This window comes from Coregonus lavaretus, assembly GCF_964263955.1.
Source record: "Coregonus lavaretus genome assembly, chromosome: 18".
Classification (NCBI taxonomy): domain Eukaryota; kingdom Metazoa; phylum Chordata; class Actinopteri; order Salmoniformes; family Salmonidae; genus Coregonus; species Coregonus lavaretus.
Window position 1 is genome coordinate 40,231,346 of NC_140005.1, and position 15,270 is coordinate 40,246,615.

Consider the following 15,270-nt stretch of genomic DNA (forward strand, 5'->3'; position numbering starts at 1 on the left):
GATCTTTTATTTCAGCTCATGAAACATGAGCTGATACAGACATCCCCTAGACGACTCAAAGCTGTAATCGCAGCCAAAGGTGCTTCTACAAAGTATTGACTCAGGAGTGTGAATACTTATGTAAATGAGCGATTTCTGTATTTAATTTTCAATACATTTGCAAAAATGTCTAAAAACATGTTTTCACTTTGTAATGATGAGGTATTGTGTGTAGATGGTTGAGATAAAATCTCAATATAATCCATTTTGAATTCAGGCTGTAACATAAGAAAATGTGGAATAAGTCAAGGGGTATGAATACTTTCTGAAGGCACACAGAGCATACAGAACATGCACATTTGCTTTTCTTTCAAACTTGATTGAACTATCTATAACGTTTTCAGCTTGGCTCACTTTGTAGCCCCCCGTGTAGCTCAGTTGGTAGAGCATGGCACTTGCAACGCCAGGATTGTGGGTTAATTTCCCACGGGGGGCCAGTATGAAAATATATGCACTCACTAACTGTAAGTCGCTCTGCAGAAGAGCGTCTGCTAAATGACTATAAATATAAATAAATGTTGCAAGTAACAATCACCCGGTGTCAGGCTGTCATTGTAAATTAAAGCATTTGTTCTTTATAGACATTCCTGGTTACATAAAGGTTAAATAAATTAATGAATACATAAATACTAAAAGTAAGGCGAAACGGATCGATGTTTGATCTCTGTCCATCCGCTTCCCTTTCCAGGACATCAAGCACAAAGTGCCGGCCATGGAGGCAGCCTGTAGGACAGCCGCCCGCACCGCCCAGCTGCTGACCAAAGACACACCCCCGGACGAGGTCTCAACGATGCAGGCTGTCATGGCTTCTATCAAGGAGGAGATGAGCAAGGTGACCATCCATCTCACCTCTTCCTGTTCGAATTGTTCAAAATTGCATCTTTCCCTCCTCCTTTCCTTGGAATAATCATTGATCAGATATTACTAGATTGCTGAAAGTTATTTACTGGAAGCCCTGCTTTCACCTAGCCAACTTTGTTAGATCAGTGATTACCTCTGTCTATCACCTAGTCTTTCCGATCAGCCATCTTTAGTATGGCCCTGCATCAGCCATTCTTCTCCCTGTGTCCTCCTTCTACCAGATAAGGGAGAGGTGTCTGCCGCTGCTGCGGGAGGCCCAGTCACTGCTTCCCCCTCTGGAGGAGATGGAGAAGAATATCACAGGGTTCTACCAGGCGCTGGAGAAGGCTAGCCACATAACCTGCTCCAGGGACTCAGAGGCCCCCGGGGACTTCAAACAGAAATGCCAAGTGAGATCAGGAGGGTCAGGGGTTGAATAGAAGTGATGAAACGTGCTTGAAGGATTTGGTTTTGGTTGCCGTTCAAACTGTTATACAGACTTCTACATAAGTAAAACATAATTCTACATAAGTCTTATATATGAAGAACCTAAGACACTGTGCTGTTATGGTTTATTAAAACATTATTTGACCCATTAGTTAACACTACTTAATTGCCTAATTAGTTAACATGAATGAATTGCTTAATTGACCCATTATGTTATTACTAGTAACCCAAAGTCTCTACACTCTACTGCCTACCCCGTCTCTGCCTATCCAGGAGCTGGTGACCTTCACCCAGAGCTGTAAGAAATGTCTGACAGTGATTGAGAAGAACCATCAGGGCATCCAGAGAACCCTGGATAGCAGTAAGACCCTACAGCACATGGACATGGCCCTGCTGCAGAAGAGAGTTGTTGACCTGCAGGTGTCCTCACAGGTACTAGACATGACTATACATGGCACTGCATGCTTCACGGTTAGGTTAGGGTTGTGTGTCATTTTGGAAATGAATGAATGAATAAACGAAATCGATCTTGATCAATCAATCAATCATGGGGTTTTGACAGAGGAATATTTGTGTATAATGTGAGGGAGAGAGCGTCTGAATGACGTAGTCGCGCTATACAGCATGTTCAATTCAAATCAATTCAATATGACCTTACTGTCACTGAAGGACAATAAAGGGTCATGTTGAGTGGTGAATGTGAGTTTGTCTGTAATTTTGTGTCACAGGCCATGATCAAGGAGTCCACTGAGTGGAGGAAACACGTGGAAGCCAACAGCAGCTTAATGAAGAGGTTTGATGAGTCCCGTGTCGAGCTGGAGAAGGTGCTCAAGGTGGCTCAGGCCTCTCTGACGGAGAGAGGCAACCCAGAAGACCTGCTCAAAAAACACACAGTAAGACATGGATCGGACCAGAGTTTTAGATGTTGTTTGAGCTGGACTTATCCTGGTCCCAGATCTATTTGTGTGACCTTGCCAACTCTTATGGTTAATGTTTGGCATGACAATGGCTGCACACTTGGCTGCACAGCACAAACAGACCTGGACCATACTAATCTGGACTATGGAATCAGTAGAGGAACTGAAGGGAATGAGGGGTAGGATCATAAAGACAATCTCAGTGAGACATCTTTGTCAATATTTGCAGGAGTTCTTTGGGCAGTTGGACCAGCGGGTCCTCAATGCGTTCCTGAAAGCGTGTGATGAGCTGACAGACATACTGCCTGAGCAGGAGCAGCAGAGTCTGCAAGAGACAGTCAGGAAACTGCACAAACACTGGAAGGTTGGTGCCATGTTGACAGACAGGACACGTACTGGCTATCATGATCATTCAAAGTCTATCATATTCGTCTTCAGTGTCTTGTGCACTTTGTCAGTCCTGGATAGTCATATGTCTGTCAGACCTTAATTGTATTGTATAGTATGTTCAGGTTAACAGTGAGAATGAAAGTCCCTCCCTCCCTAACTCCCTTCCTCTCTCCCTTCTCTCTCTCTCTCTCTCTCTCTCTCTCTCTCTCTCTCTCTCTCTCTCTCTCTCTCTCTCTCTCTCTCTCTCTCCCTCCTTATTTCCCTCCCTCCCTCCCTCTCTCTCTCACTCAGGATGTCCAGACAGAGGCGCCCTACCACCTTTTGCAACTGAAGGTAGAGGTGGAGGGGAGCAAGCTGATGGTCTCCCTGCAGGAGTGTCAGTCAGAGCTGACCAGGGAGAACAGACACCTGGCTGGCATGGGGAGCGAAAGGCTGGTCAAGGAACACAGGGTGAGACGTGTTGATGGCTGTGGTCTCCATCCTGATCTAATAGTGATCTCTATTCCATGGTGCAACTCAGTTTGCTTTGCCATGATCACATGATCTGGCTCATATCAGGCAGTGAATGTGTGGGGACTGTTACTCTACCCTGTAGAAACAAATCAGTCACAGTGCTTGTCCACAGTGCATGTTTCAGAAAAGCATTTCATGACATAAGTTATTGTTTGATTGATAGAGTTTGTCACATTAACAATGTACCTTTCTGCAGGGCTTCTTCAGAGAGAAGGGTCCTCAGTCTCTGTGTGAGAAGAGACTACAGCTGATGGAGGAACTGTGTCAGAAGCTCCCAGACAGATACCCAGCCCACCAGACCCTGGACAGCTCTAAGAAGGCCCACTCTGAACTCCAGGAGGAGATAAACAGCACCCATCACAAACTGATGCATCACCCTGATAAGTGGAAGGAGTTTACTACTAGGTAATATGAGAAAATGTATGAACTCACTACTGTAAGTTGCGCTGGAGAAGAGCGTTTGCTAAATGACAAAAAAATAATTGTAATAAGTCCTCACAAACGATGCTGATCCAAGACTGTCACGATCATGATTTGTATTATGTTATTTATCATCATAACATACCATTTTGTTTTTATAATGTTTTGTTTTTGTTTCAAGTCCAAGGACCTTTTTCGCCTTTTCGTAGTCACTCACTACTCACTATCCACATTGATGCACTGACTAATAACAAACCAGGGGCGTCAATTGGGTTTGGCAGAGTATGGCAGTCGCCATACCGTAGCTCAACACCAACAATTTAAAATAAGCTACTAAAATCATTCCAATCCCGATTAAAAGGCAAATGCAGTTTAGCGGATAGAAGGGCAGGCTTTCTTCTGGCTGGCATAGCGGGCGGGATGTCTTTAGAACGCATCGAGCCGAGGCATCTGCTGTGAACAGCACAACTTTTCTCTTAAAACAGTGCAGAGGTGGAAGATGGCTAGGTAACTACTGTTTGACTTCACATGAAACTAAACTAGAGTTTTTAATCCCGGCGCTAAACTAGTGCGCAGCAGCTAATTACTGTATGTTTGTAGAATGATAAATCCCCTAATATCGACTGAAGGGAGTGAAGCTACAGCAGCCAAGGTGATAGTGGCTGTAGTACATTTTGCTTATTTTCGCTGTTCTCCAAAAAGCATTTTAGAAAGTTTAAATTGTGTAGAAATGCATTAAATGAGCTTTAGAAATGCATTGGGTGGGGGGGTGCCCCCTTCCTCAAGCACCCCCACCCTGTCACTTTGCCATACCCTAGGTTTAGCTGAAGCGATGCCACTGTAACAAACCACCAATTTATTTAAACCTAATGAAAACTGAAATATTGGGTAGATATACAGTACGATCATACTTTGCCCATCTTCATCCCAGGTTCTCTGAGCTGTCAGCCTGGCTGTCGTCTAAAGAGAGCCAACTCAGACTGCTGAGGAACCGAGCCAACGACCCCAGCAAGTACGGACAGGTCAAGTCCACCATTACGGTAAGTTGGAGTCCCCCTGTGTGTACGACAATGCATATACTTTATGTTTCAAAGGCATCAGGTTTTTGTTCATTAGGAACCAAATTGACATAAATGGACTAAAGCCTGCACTTTCCTTTTCACAATGTTTTTCAATGGTGCGCCCTACTCATTATGACCCTGTTGAGCTAAATACACTGTACAGAACAGAAACCATTGCCACCTTACTCATCCCTCTCCAGGAGCTGAGGAACGATGCAGAGCTGCAGGAGGGGAACCTGGGCTGGCTAAAGTCCCGCCTGGCTGTGCTGATAGAGATCTGCTCTGAGACAGATGCACAGAGGCAGGCTGGGGCCCTCAATAAACTTTCCACCAACTTCAAGGGCCTCCTTTCCTATCTAACTGAGGTAAGGAAATAAAGCTTGGGAAAAGCACCCACTATCTCAGATTGTTCTGAAATCATGTCTATAGTTAGAAACAGATGACAAAAAACACCTAATAGTAGGAGCACCACCATCTAGTGGTCAGAACCTGGTAATATCAGGATTTAGGATGGGACATAAACCTAACTTCAATTACTAATTTCTCTGAAGAGGGGAAAACACATCACCAAATTCACTGAGAATACATTACATAGGATAAAGAAACAATATACTCAGAGCTGCAGCTCCATACTACTTGTCAGACATAGAAAACAGATACTGTATACTACTTTTTTGTGGTGGGATTGGCATAGGCTGTGGGGGGTCCGTTGGTGGCTTTTGACCATTTATTTTGGATTCCTCAAGTCTTACTCATTGTTAGAAAATAGTTAGTTCCAAATCGGATGTTAGGTACTATATTTGTTGAATATTATATTAATCCTATCAATTAAAATGGCTAATTTGGGTGCAATCAATTAGATTAATTTCTCAGACATCAAATTATATTTAAACCAAAAAATGTTGCAGGAATGCTAATCTTATCTGTTTCTAACTACATAAATGATTTCAGAACAATCTGAGAGGTTGGGTGCCATGGCTTGCTGAAATGACTAGTGTCTATCTGGAACAATCCTGGAGCTTAATTATTCTATTAAATATAGGTTCTGTCTTATTGAAGAATAGTCTAATATAAATCAACATGCTGTAAGCCAGGTAGCCAGCGCTGTAGCAAAACCATTGTCTGGGCCACACAGTCAGAACCACAGCATTATATTGTACCCACATTCCCGATACTCTCCCTCTGTGGTTTCATCATCAGTCCACTACTATCACTACCTCAAGGTGATGAGTTATCGATTGTTTGGGTCGGCTAGGGTTCCTTATCACTGAGTGAGGCTGTATCGCTTTCCTCTGTGTTGTCTCCTAGTCTGTTTTACCAACTTCCATTGTCCTTATACCAAGAGTTGTTGAATATATTATCTTCTTTAGTTTGCTCCACTGTTCATGCAACTTGGTTTGAAAGCGAGGTATCTAAGTATTTTGTGGTGTCTAAGTCATGTTTGTCCCTGTTAAAGTCCTGCATTTGTTTTGTTTGGCAATGGAAATTCAATAAGAATGTTTTTTTTTCCTCTTGTGTTTTTGTCTCCCAGTCTGAGAAGTTGGTGCTGGCGGTGGGGGACTGTGTGCAGTTCAGGGAGGAGGTGCGTGGTACGCTGGATGAGCTGGTGCAGGGTCAGCAGGAGGTACACCAGGAAGTGACCAGGATACTGGACTCTGAGACCGTCAGGGAGGCCCAGCAACTGCTCCAGGTTCACCAGGTAAGTCGGACTGGAGTGGAGCACCACTGGCTGTCTATGTTAGATGGATAACTGGCTGCACATTGCTTCTGATTAGATTGAACTATTCTCAAAGGTTTCTGCGATGTAAAAAGATTGAGTTGGAGCAACAAGCATTGCCCTGGCTGTTGGAACTTTACATTGTATTCATCAAAGAACATTTTTTTTTTTTTGTGGTTGTTGGAAATTTCATTTTTTTGACATACAACAGTCGATGCATTCTTTTTTCAAACAGTGAGACAGTATATGACATGGAAAGCATCTGCATGACATTCCAACACTTACACCTTGACTGTGTCTTGTCTGTGTGCAGCAACAGCTGAAGCGTCTGAGGATGAAGAGGAAGGATGTGCAGCAGCAGATCACCAGGGGCCATCAGCTACAGGCTGAGGAGGGGCTGGGGGAGACCTTACAGCAGGACCTACAGAGTCTGGAGACAACACTCAGCAAGATGGACCACACCATGGACTCACAGGAACAGGAGTTAGAGGTGAGCTCTCTCACCGACTGGACTGTCTGGGGTGTTCCAGAACCTTAGGGTCAGTTTCCTAGACACAGATTAAGCTTTGTCCTGGACTAAAAAACATGTTTAATTGAGATGTCTATTAAAAGTGCTTGTTAGTCCAGGACTTAGTCCAGGAATTGGGCACTATCTTTTACTGTGGTATTTTTGGTGTGGATTTGAAAGGACCTGTCTACTGAAGATGTAATAATGCAGACCATATCAGGGTGTTAATAAGTGTGCTGAATGTCCCCATTTGTTCATTTGTGTATTACCTGTGTGTCCCCGTTTGTCCAACAGGTGTCAGGGTGTTTGTGTATTGAATGTCTCTTTTTGTCCCCCAGGTGACCCTGTCTTCATGGCAGGAGTTTGACAGCCAGCAGAGGGCAGTGCAGGAGTTTGTTACAAGGGCCCGCTCTGTCATGGACAGAGACCTCAACTTCAGCAGCCCAGAGAGCCTGGTTACTGATCTGGACCAGGCCAGGGTGAGTGAGAAGTACATTTTGTGAACATGTTAGTGTGTCAGTTGACACTTTTGAATGATAGTTGACATTTGGCAGGGCTGTATCATGTCTTTACTTTAAAGGTTTGCTATTCAGGCTACATGTTGAGATGTGAAATTAAGATTTTAAAACCTTTCAAGAATAATTAAACTTAGTCATATCACAAAGTGTCAGTCACATTCTGACTCTCACATTCTCCATTGTCGTAACAGGTCCTTTTAAAGCAGAGTGACGCAGAAGCCTCCATGGTGAACACCTTGTTAAGGAAAGCAGCAGAGATCCAGCTCGGTCCAAAGAACAGCACCCTGCTACAGAAGCAAGCCCGCTCCCTCAGTGAACAACTGGACAAAGTGGAGGCTGGCCTCAAGAAAGAGTAATAAAACACCTCCTAGTCGAGGTTCTGATCTGGGCCTGTATTCATAAAGGGTCTCAGAGAAGGAGTGCTGATCAGTTTTGCCTTTTAGATAATAATTATTAACATTACATGGACAAGGAGAACGTGACCCTAGATCAGCACTTCTACTCTGAGAGACTTTATGAATACTGGCCCTGAACTCTATTTGTTGTGTTGTCTACCTACCCAGTTGTATTTTATTAGTGGTTCACAATTGGTTTTGCCTCGGGACCCAAATTGAACCAGGTTGTCTCAGTTGCGACCCAATATTCGCATCGCATTTTTATTCTATTTTTATGCAAACTGAAGGAAAAAAAGTATGCTATATTGACAGTAAATGTCGCAATTATATGAGAACATTCCCACCTTGTGGCGAGTAATTTGAAACGAGTCAGGCGCAGGAGGGTAAATCACAGAATAAAAGGGTTTATTCCGAAGGCACAGCGGTACGCAGCAATGCGTCAAACACTCCAGTGCGTAATCAGGCGCACTGAGAAACTAACAAGGCACAGGGGTGAAATATCCCGGCAAAACAAAATACATGGAGCTCCACTGAGCTAAACTAACCTCCACAGTAAACAATCACACACAAAGACAAGGGGGCAGAGGGAACACTTATACAGGTACTGATGAGGGGATATGAACCAGGTGTGTGTAATGAACAAGACAAAACAAATGGAATGATGAGATGAGGAGCGGTAGTGGCTAGAAGGCCGGTGACGATGAACGCCGAAGCCTGCCCGAACAAGGAGGGGAGGCAGCTTTGGAGGAAGTCGTGACACACCTTTTTAAATGTCAATAATTCCCCTCGGGGGGCCAGTATGAAAAATAAAATACAATTATGCATGTAAGTTGCTCTGGATAAGAGCGTCTGCTAAATGACTAAAATCTAAAATCTAAGAATATTGGTAAACTCACTGGTTTGAGACCACAAAATCAACCATATCTGATAAATAGCGCTTCTAATAGCTCTATATTTAAAATACTGTGATTGAAGAAAAATAGTTTTCAGAGATTCTATTATTGTAAAATGTAGTTTCATTATAATTTCTACACACATAACACATGTTCTTAGTCATTTAAGTTCAGACTGGAGTATTTTTTAATCCCAGCAAAAAAAACGTAAAAAACTAATCTGACACCTGCGACCCATTCAAAACCTCCCGACCCACCAGTTGAGAATCACTGAGCTAAATTAATCGTGCTCCTTTTCTAGTGTCAAGGCTCTTGATGGGATGAAGGCTCAGTGGGACCGGTTCGGGACAGAGTTTGAGTCCTTCTCCTCGTGGATCTCTGAGAAAGAGAAAGAGCTGGATGCTCTAAAGATTTCTACTGCTCCACTTGAACAACAGATCAACACAGTAAAGGTACTGTAAGCAACCTCTGAATTTCATGTATGTTTTAGCACATTTTCCCTAGACAGTATGCACAGCATGTTGATTGTTTAGAAGATTTTCCATCTTTGATCCAAATCAGGGACAGATCATTTCAACAGAGCACTCATAACTTCACTTTAATGACTCCATTCCGACAGTAAAACCTTTGTTACTGATCTGACATTTGAGAAAAGTGATAATTGATCAAGTAGCCTAACAATCTCTATCCTCCTCTCTCCTCCCAGGCGGTGGGTGTGGAGCTGGGGGACAGGGCAGAGGTGTTATCCCAGCTAGAGGCAGAGTCCCAGGTTCTGGCGCAGTTTATCTCCTCTGGGGAGGCAGCCCGCATCAAGGCCCGGCTCACCCAGATTGGCAGGTACTGATTTGTGGATGTTTTTACCTACCTTGGTTGAATGCACTGACTGTAAAAATATAAATGCAATGTAAATGTACAATTATCTGGATAAGAGCATCTGCTAAATTACAGAAATGTTAATGTAATGTTTTTAACAAAAATGATTGTTACATAAGCAGCATGAGTCCATGGCCCTATCTTGCCTGGAGTGAACGGTACAGGCTGGTGGTGTAATGGTGTGGGGAATGGTTTCCTGGCACATGTTAGGTCCCTTGATACCAATTGAGCAACGTTTGAACGCCACACCTTGTACAATCCATTCCCCGAAGAATACAGGCTGTTCTGGAGGCAAAGGGGGGTCCGACCCAGTACTATACTGAGTGTACAAAACATTAGTACATTCCTAATATTGAGTTGCACCCCCTTTTGCCCTCAGAACATCCTGAATTCATTGGGGCATGGACTCTATAAGGTGTCGAAGCGTTCCACAGGGATGCTGGCCCATGTTGACTCCAATGCTTCCCACAGTTGTGTTAAGTTGGCTGGATGCCCTTTGGGTGGTGGACCATTCTTGATACACACAGGAAACTGTGAGCATGAAAAAACCCAGCAGCGTTGCAGTTCTTGACACACTTAAACCGGTGCGCCTGGCACCTACTATCATACCCCGTTCAAAGGCACTTAAATCTTTTGTCTTACACATTCACCCTCTGAATGGCACACATACACAATCCATGTCTCAATTGTCTCAAGGCTTAAAAATCCTTCTTTAACTTGTCTCCTCCCCTTCATCTACACTGATTGAAGTGGATTTAACAAGGGACATCAATAAGGGATCATAGCTTTCACCTGGATTCACCTGGTCAGTCTATGTCATGGAAAGAACAGATGTTCCTAATGTTTTATACACTCAGTGTAGCTGGATCTACCTAATAAACTGTATATTGACAACTTGGTCTGGAACCGATATGTTTTATCTATGCAAGGCTCTTTTACTTTGTGCTACAAAAAGTTTCTGAGTGTTATCCTTTCATCTTCAGGTACTGGGAGGAGCTGAGAGAGAGTGTAGACCAGCTAGATGGACAGCTACAGGAGAGCTCCTCCACACAACACCGCTTCAACACCAGCCTCGAAGAGGTACGACTGACAGAAAGAGTCTTGGTTACTCGAGTAACCTCGGGAGAACGAGACATCACCTCTAGAATTACCACTAGCTAGCTATACGTCACCTCTAGAACCAATTAAAATATCCCTTAAAAGGATACTTCGGGATTTTGGCAATGAGGCCTTTAATCTACTTCCCCAGAGTCAGATGAACTCGTGGATACCATTTTTATGTCTCTGTGTCCAGTATGAAGGAAGTTAGAGGTAGTTTCCTGAGCCAATGCTAACTAGCGTTAGCGCAATGACTGGATGTCTATGGGTATCTGCTGACTCTGGGGAAGTAGATAATGGGCCTCATTGCCAAAATCACAAAGTATCCCTTTAAAGGTGTTAGAGCAGATGATGAACGTCAAAGTCAATGATTGTCTGAATTATTTTAATTAAAGGCCCAAACAACTCTTGGCGATCTCCATGAGAAACTGGACCATCCTGTCACCTCCTGTACCTCCTCGTCAGAGACCTACAAAGGTCTCCAGAACCACATGGTATGTCTTTCTCTCACTCTGGTTTCATCATTACGATATACTGACTATATCTTACTAACTACTTATTTAATTACTTACTTAGGCTAGTTCATTTTCCTAATTTCATGTCAGACATAAGACCACAATTGGCTCCCTCTATTGTTTCTTCTCCTTGTAGATACACATTTTTAGCTTTAAGGTTGTACACTTAGAACATCTCCATGGCACACTGCCACCTATGAGGTTCTGCCATTTGACTGACAATGTTGTCTTGCTGTTTTTTCCCTAGTGTTGTCTTTATAGAGCTATATATAGTGTTGTATTAGTAAAATGTTCTATTTCATTATGTGGTTCTGGCTTTCTATCCCCCAGGATGTGTGCCAGAGCTTGGAGAGGCTGAAGGCAGCCTTCTTGTCCCTGTCTGCTGGGGCACGTAGACTCAGTGACAGGGAGCAGGCTGAGAGGGCCTTGGTAGCTCTACAGACCAGCTACGACCAGAGTCTACGGCAGGCCAAGGACAAACAGAACACACTGGAGAAACTGCTGTCTCTATGGCAAAAGTAGGAAGGCTGGGCTGGAGGGAGACATTTTGGGCCGGTTTTCCGGACACAGATTATGCATAGTCCTGGATTAAAGCATCTAAAGAACCTCTATCGAAAGTGCTTTTTAGTCCAAAACTAGGTTTAGGATGGATCCGGGAAACTGGGCTTTTAGCTCTGAAACACTTGTTTTTGAAGTGTCCCTCTTGTTCTTAAAGGCCCAGTGCAGTCAAAAATGTGTTTTAATAATATTTCCACCCTGAGGTTGGAATAATAGTGGGAAATTGTGAAAATGATGATAATGCCGTTTTAGTGTAAGTGCCGTTTGAAAAGACTGCCTGAAATGTCATCTTGTTTTGGTGGGATTGAGTTTAGACCAATAAGAAAGAGAGTTCCAAACTTCTCTGCCAATAACAGCTAGTTTTCAGTTTTCCCCTCCCCACTCAGACCCCTCCCAGACAGTCCTAGCAAAAGTATTGCTTGAGAAATTGGTCTTTGCTAAGAAGCTATTTTTATTTCTTTTTGACCATTTTAATTGAAAACAATCACAGTAAGGTACTTCATTGTTACCCAGAAATGATTTGATATTAAGATCAAAACGTCTGCATTGGATCTTTAAACTTGGATACTTTGTTTCAGGTATGAGAAGGATCGTTCTAGCTTTGTATCCTGCTTGGAGAGATGTGAGTCTACATCCAAACCTGAGAGCCATTGCCTGCCTGCAGATAAAACCAAGCTACAGAGTGAGCTGCAAGACTTGCAGGTACTATAAATTCATCCATTTTGAATTTGTTCCTGAAGTGATCCTGCACACGTTTCCATATGTATTTAGGGCCAGTTTCCAAGACAGATTAGGCCTGAAGAGTCTCAATTAAAAGTGTTTCTTGGTCCAGGACTAGATTTCATCTCTCTGGGAAATAATTTTGTTGAAAGGCATGCTGGGGTAGATGCTCAACAAAAGCTTGTCTTCTGTAGGATTTGCAGTCTGAGGTGGTGTCGCTGGAGCCCCTCCATACTGGCCTGGTGACCTTAGGAACATCTCTGTACCCCACTGCCCCAGAGGAGCGGGCAAGGCATCTTAGAGAGGACCTGGAGCAGCTGAAGAAGAGATGGAGCTCCCAGAATGAACTCATCCCTCACAGGTCAGTCAGAAGATGGTGTGTTTGTCGCTCGGTTCAGCAGTAACACATTGATTCAATCAGACTGCCTCCAAAATGGCACCCTATTCCCTATACTATGTAGTGCACTACTGACTACAGACTGTCATTGTTGGCAGATGGATCCTGTACATCTTCCAAATCAAGTCTGTTTTGTCATATCACATTTCCAACACAATTAGCTCTTACTAGTACTGCACAGCGCACAGTTGATTGATTTTCCTGTTATTTGTATACTGTACAGAATCCAGGAGCTCCAGAGCCACCTGTCCCAGGTGGAGCAGTTTGACCAGGCCCTGCATACGTTTTCTCAGTGGAGTGAGACGCTCCTCTCCACCCTACACTCAGCTTCCCAGGTCAACATCACTGACCTGCAGCCTGCTGTGGCCCAAGTCAAGGTACGAACTATGGTTAACTGGTCAATCATGTTTTTTTGGTTTGTCTGTTCTACTGTAAGAAGTCTATAATAACAGTGTATATGACATCTCCTCTTCCTCCTCCTCTGCATCCTGTATGGTCTGCTGTAGGAGACTCTGGCTGCACTACAGAAGCAGAGCGGTGTGAGGGAGAGCCTGGAGCTCCAGACAGAGGGGCTGTGTGCCTCGTGTGAACCCCAAGATGCTCAGCTCCTCCAGGGGAGACAGGGGAGCTGCCTACAGCCCTACCTGGAGGCCCAGCAGCTGGCTGAAGTCCGGCTGGACTGCCTGGGGAAGCTAGATACCTTCCTGGAGGTAAGACATAGGCTGAATAGGGTGCCATAGTTCATACAACATTACCAGACAACATGTTAAGATCAAGCTCTGGCTGGCTAGCTTGCCTTAGTCCTGCCTCCTCTCTTGGTCACCATTTTTTAGTACCCAGATATGCTAAAAGTAGGAATATGGTGCCTCCCGAGTGACGCAGCGGTCTAAGGCACTGCATCGCAGTGCGAGATGCGTCACTACAGACCCGGGTTCGATCCCAGACTGTGTCGCAGCCGGCCGCGACCGGGAGACTCATGAGGCGGCACACAATTGGCCCAGCGTCGTCCGGGTTAGGGGAGGGTTTGGCCGGCCTGGATGTCCTTGTCCCATCGCGCTCTAGCGACTCCTGTGGCGGGCCGGGCGCATGCACGCTGACTTCGGTTGCCAGTTGTACGGTGTTTCCTCCGACACATTGGTGCTGCTGGCTTCCGGGTTAAGCGATCAGTCTGTCAAGAAGCAGTGCGGCTTGGCAGGGCCGTGTTTCGGAGGACGCGTGGCTCTCGACCTTCGCCTCTCCCGAGTCCGTACGGGAGTTGCAGCGATGGGACAAGACTGTAACTACCAATTGGATATCACGAAATTAGGAATATGGTGGAGTGTAAGGGGTTAACATGTTGGGGTTAAAAAACACAGCCTGTCTTATGCCTCCCTTCCTACAGGCCCACGGTGCAGCTGCAGGGGTGCTACGAGGCCTGAGGCAGACGGTGGAGAGCGCAGGGAGCTGGGACCGGGGTCGGGTGGAGGAGCTGCAGCAAGAACTGGAGGCCATCGTCCCAGACATTAACAGACTGGAGAACCTGGCAGCCAGCTTGGACAGCAGCCTCTGTAAAGGTATTTCTATTATTTATTTAATTTCTATTATTTATTTTATGTAATTTTTCCTCTGTATTGCTATCCTGCACTTTGTATTGCTACATTGTACGACGAGTTATACGAATAACGTTTTGATTTGATTTGAAGGCCACCTCCACGTGGTGAGCAGCACTGCTGAGGGAGGTACCCGGACGTCGTGCCGGGTGCTGGCTGATGGTCTCAGCGGGGAACTAGACACGGTGAGGAACCTGTTGGGGACCAAGCAAAGTGAGGCAGAGGCTCTTGGAGCGCTGTGGAGCTCCTTCAGGCAGAGGAAGGAGCAGCTGCTGAAGAGTGTGGAGGACATTGAGGAGAAGGCGGACAACCAGAGCCTCAGAGAACCCAGCCCACTTGCCCTGCAGCAGAGGTAGCTACGTTTTAACGCTAGTGTCACAAAGAGCAGAATTCAAACATTACATTTAACACGTTTAACTTGACGACTGTCTAAATCATGCATTGATGTCAATGGTTATGCATCTGGATCTCAAGTTAGGTTTTGGGCCATATCCTGCTTGTTGTTTTAATTACAAATTCCATTTCCATACTCTCTCTCTCTGTTCAATACTCTCTAATGCAGGGATCATCAACTAGATTTAGCCGCGGGTCGATTTTTTCTTTAGCGGATGGTCAGGGTGCCGGAACATAATTACAAATAATTTGTAGACTGCAAATTGACAAGTAGCCCAAACAGACATATTATTTGACTAAAACATAATATTTTCAAACCTTGCTTACATTGTATAAGATCACATACAGTAGTATATCTCTTGATTATGTGTGGGAATACTTTGGAACAGATTTCCTAAATTAAAATTACTTGGCGCTGATTTGCTGGTGTTTTTAAAGTATTTTATGTCCAACAATAAAAAGTAAAAAA

At 44.4% G+C, this 15,270-nt stretch overlaps 1 protein-coding gene across 2 annotated transcripts in view; it reads left to right on the top strand.

Moving 5' to 3' along the window:
- Window positions 1-15,270, top strand: part of syne1b (spectrin repeat containing, nuclear envelope 1b) — a gene marked incomplete at its 5' end in the record, with an annotated part of 150,074 nt that overhangs the window by 43,627 nt on the left and 91,177 nt on the right. For both annotated transcript variants that reach the window (XM_084182196.1, XM_084182195.1), the window contains 24 exons: window positions 728-871; window positions 1,122-1,289; window positions 1,600-1,758; window positions 2,055-2,219; window positions 2,473-2,607; window positions 2,925-3,083; window positions 3,343-3,551; window positions 4,498-4,606; window positions 4,828-4,992; window positions 6,159-6,326; window positions 6,658-6,834; window positions 7,191-7,331; window positions 7,562-7,722; window positions 8,960-9,110; window positions 9,365-9,495; window positions 10,515-10,611; window positions 11,025-11,123; window positions 11,475-11,662; window positions 12,281-12,404; window positions 12,617-12,783; window positions 13,043-13,196; window positions 13,326-13,529; window positions 14,201-14,372; window positions 14,502-14,760. In XM_084182196.1, coding sequence (XP_084038322.1) covers window positions 728-871; window positions 1,122-1,289; window positions 1,600-1,758; window positions 2,055-2,219; window positions 2,473-2,607; window positions 2,925-3,083; window positions 3,343-3,551; window positions 4,498-4,606; window positions 4,828-4,992; window positions 6,159-6,326; window positions 6,658-6,834; window positions 7,191-7,331; window positions 7,562-7,722; window positions 8,960-9,110; window positions 9,365-9,495; window positions 10,515-10,611; window positions 11,025-11,123; window positions 11,475-11,662; window positions 12,281-12,404; window positions 12,617-12,783; window positions 13,043-13,196; window positions 13,326-13,529; window positions 14,201-14,372; window positions 14,502-14,760 — 3,806 coding nt within the window. The remainder of the gene's footprint in view (window positions 1-727; window positions 872-1,121; window positions 1,290-1,599; window positions 1,759-2,054; window positions 2,220-2,472; window positions 2,608-2,924; window positions 3,084-3,342; window positions 3,552-4,497; window positions 4,607-4,827; window positions 4,993-6,158; window positions 6,327-6,657; window positions 6,835-7,190; window positions 7,332-7,561; window positions 7,723-8,959; window positions 9,111-9,364; window positions 9,496-10,514; window positions 10,612-11,024; window positions 11,124-11,474; window positions 11,663-12,280; window positions 12,405-12,616; window positions 12,784-13,042; window positions 13,197-13,325; window positions 13,530-14,200; window positions 14,373-14,501; window positions 14,761-15,270) is intronic.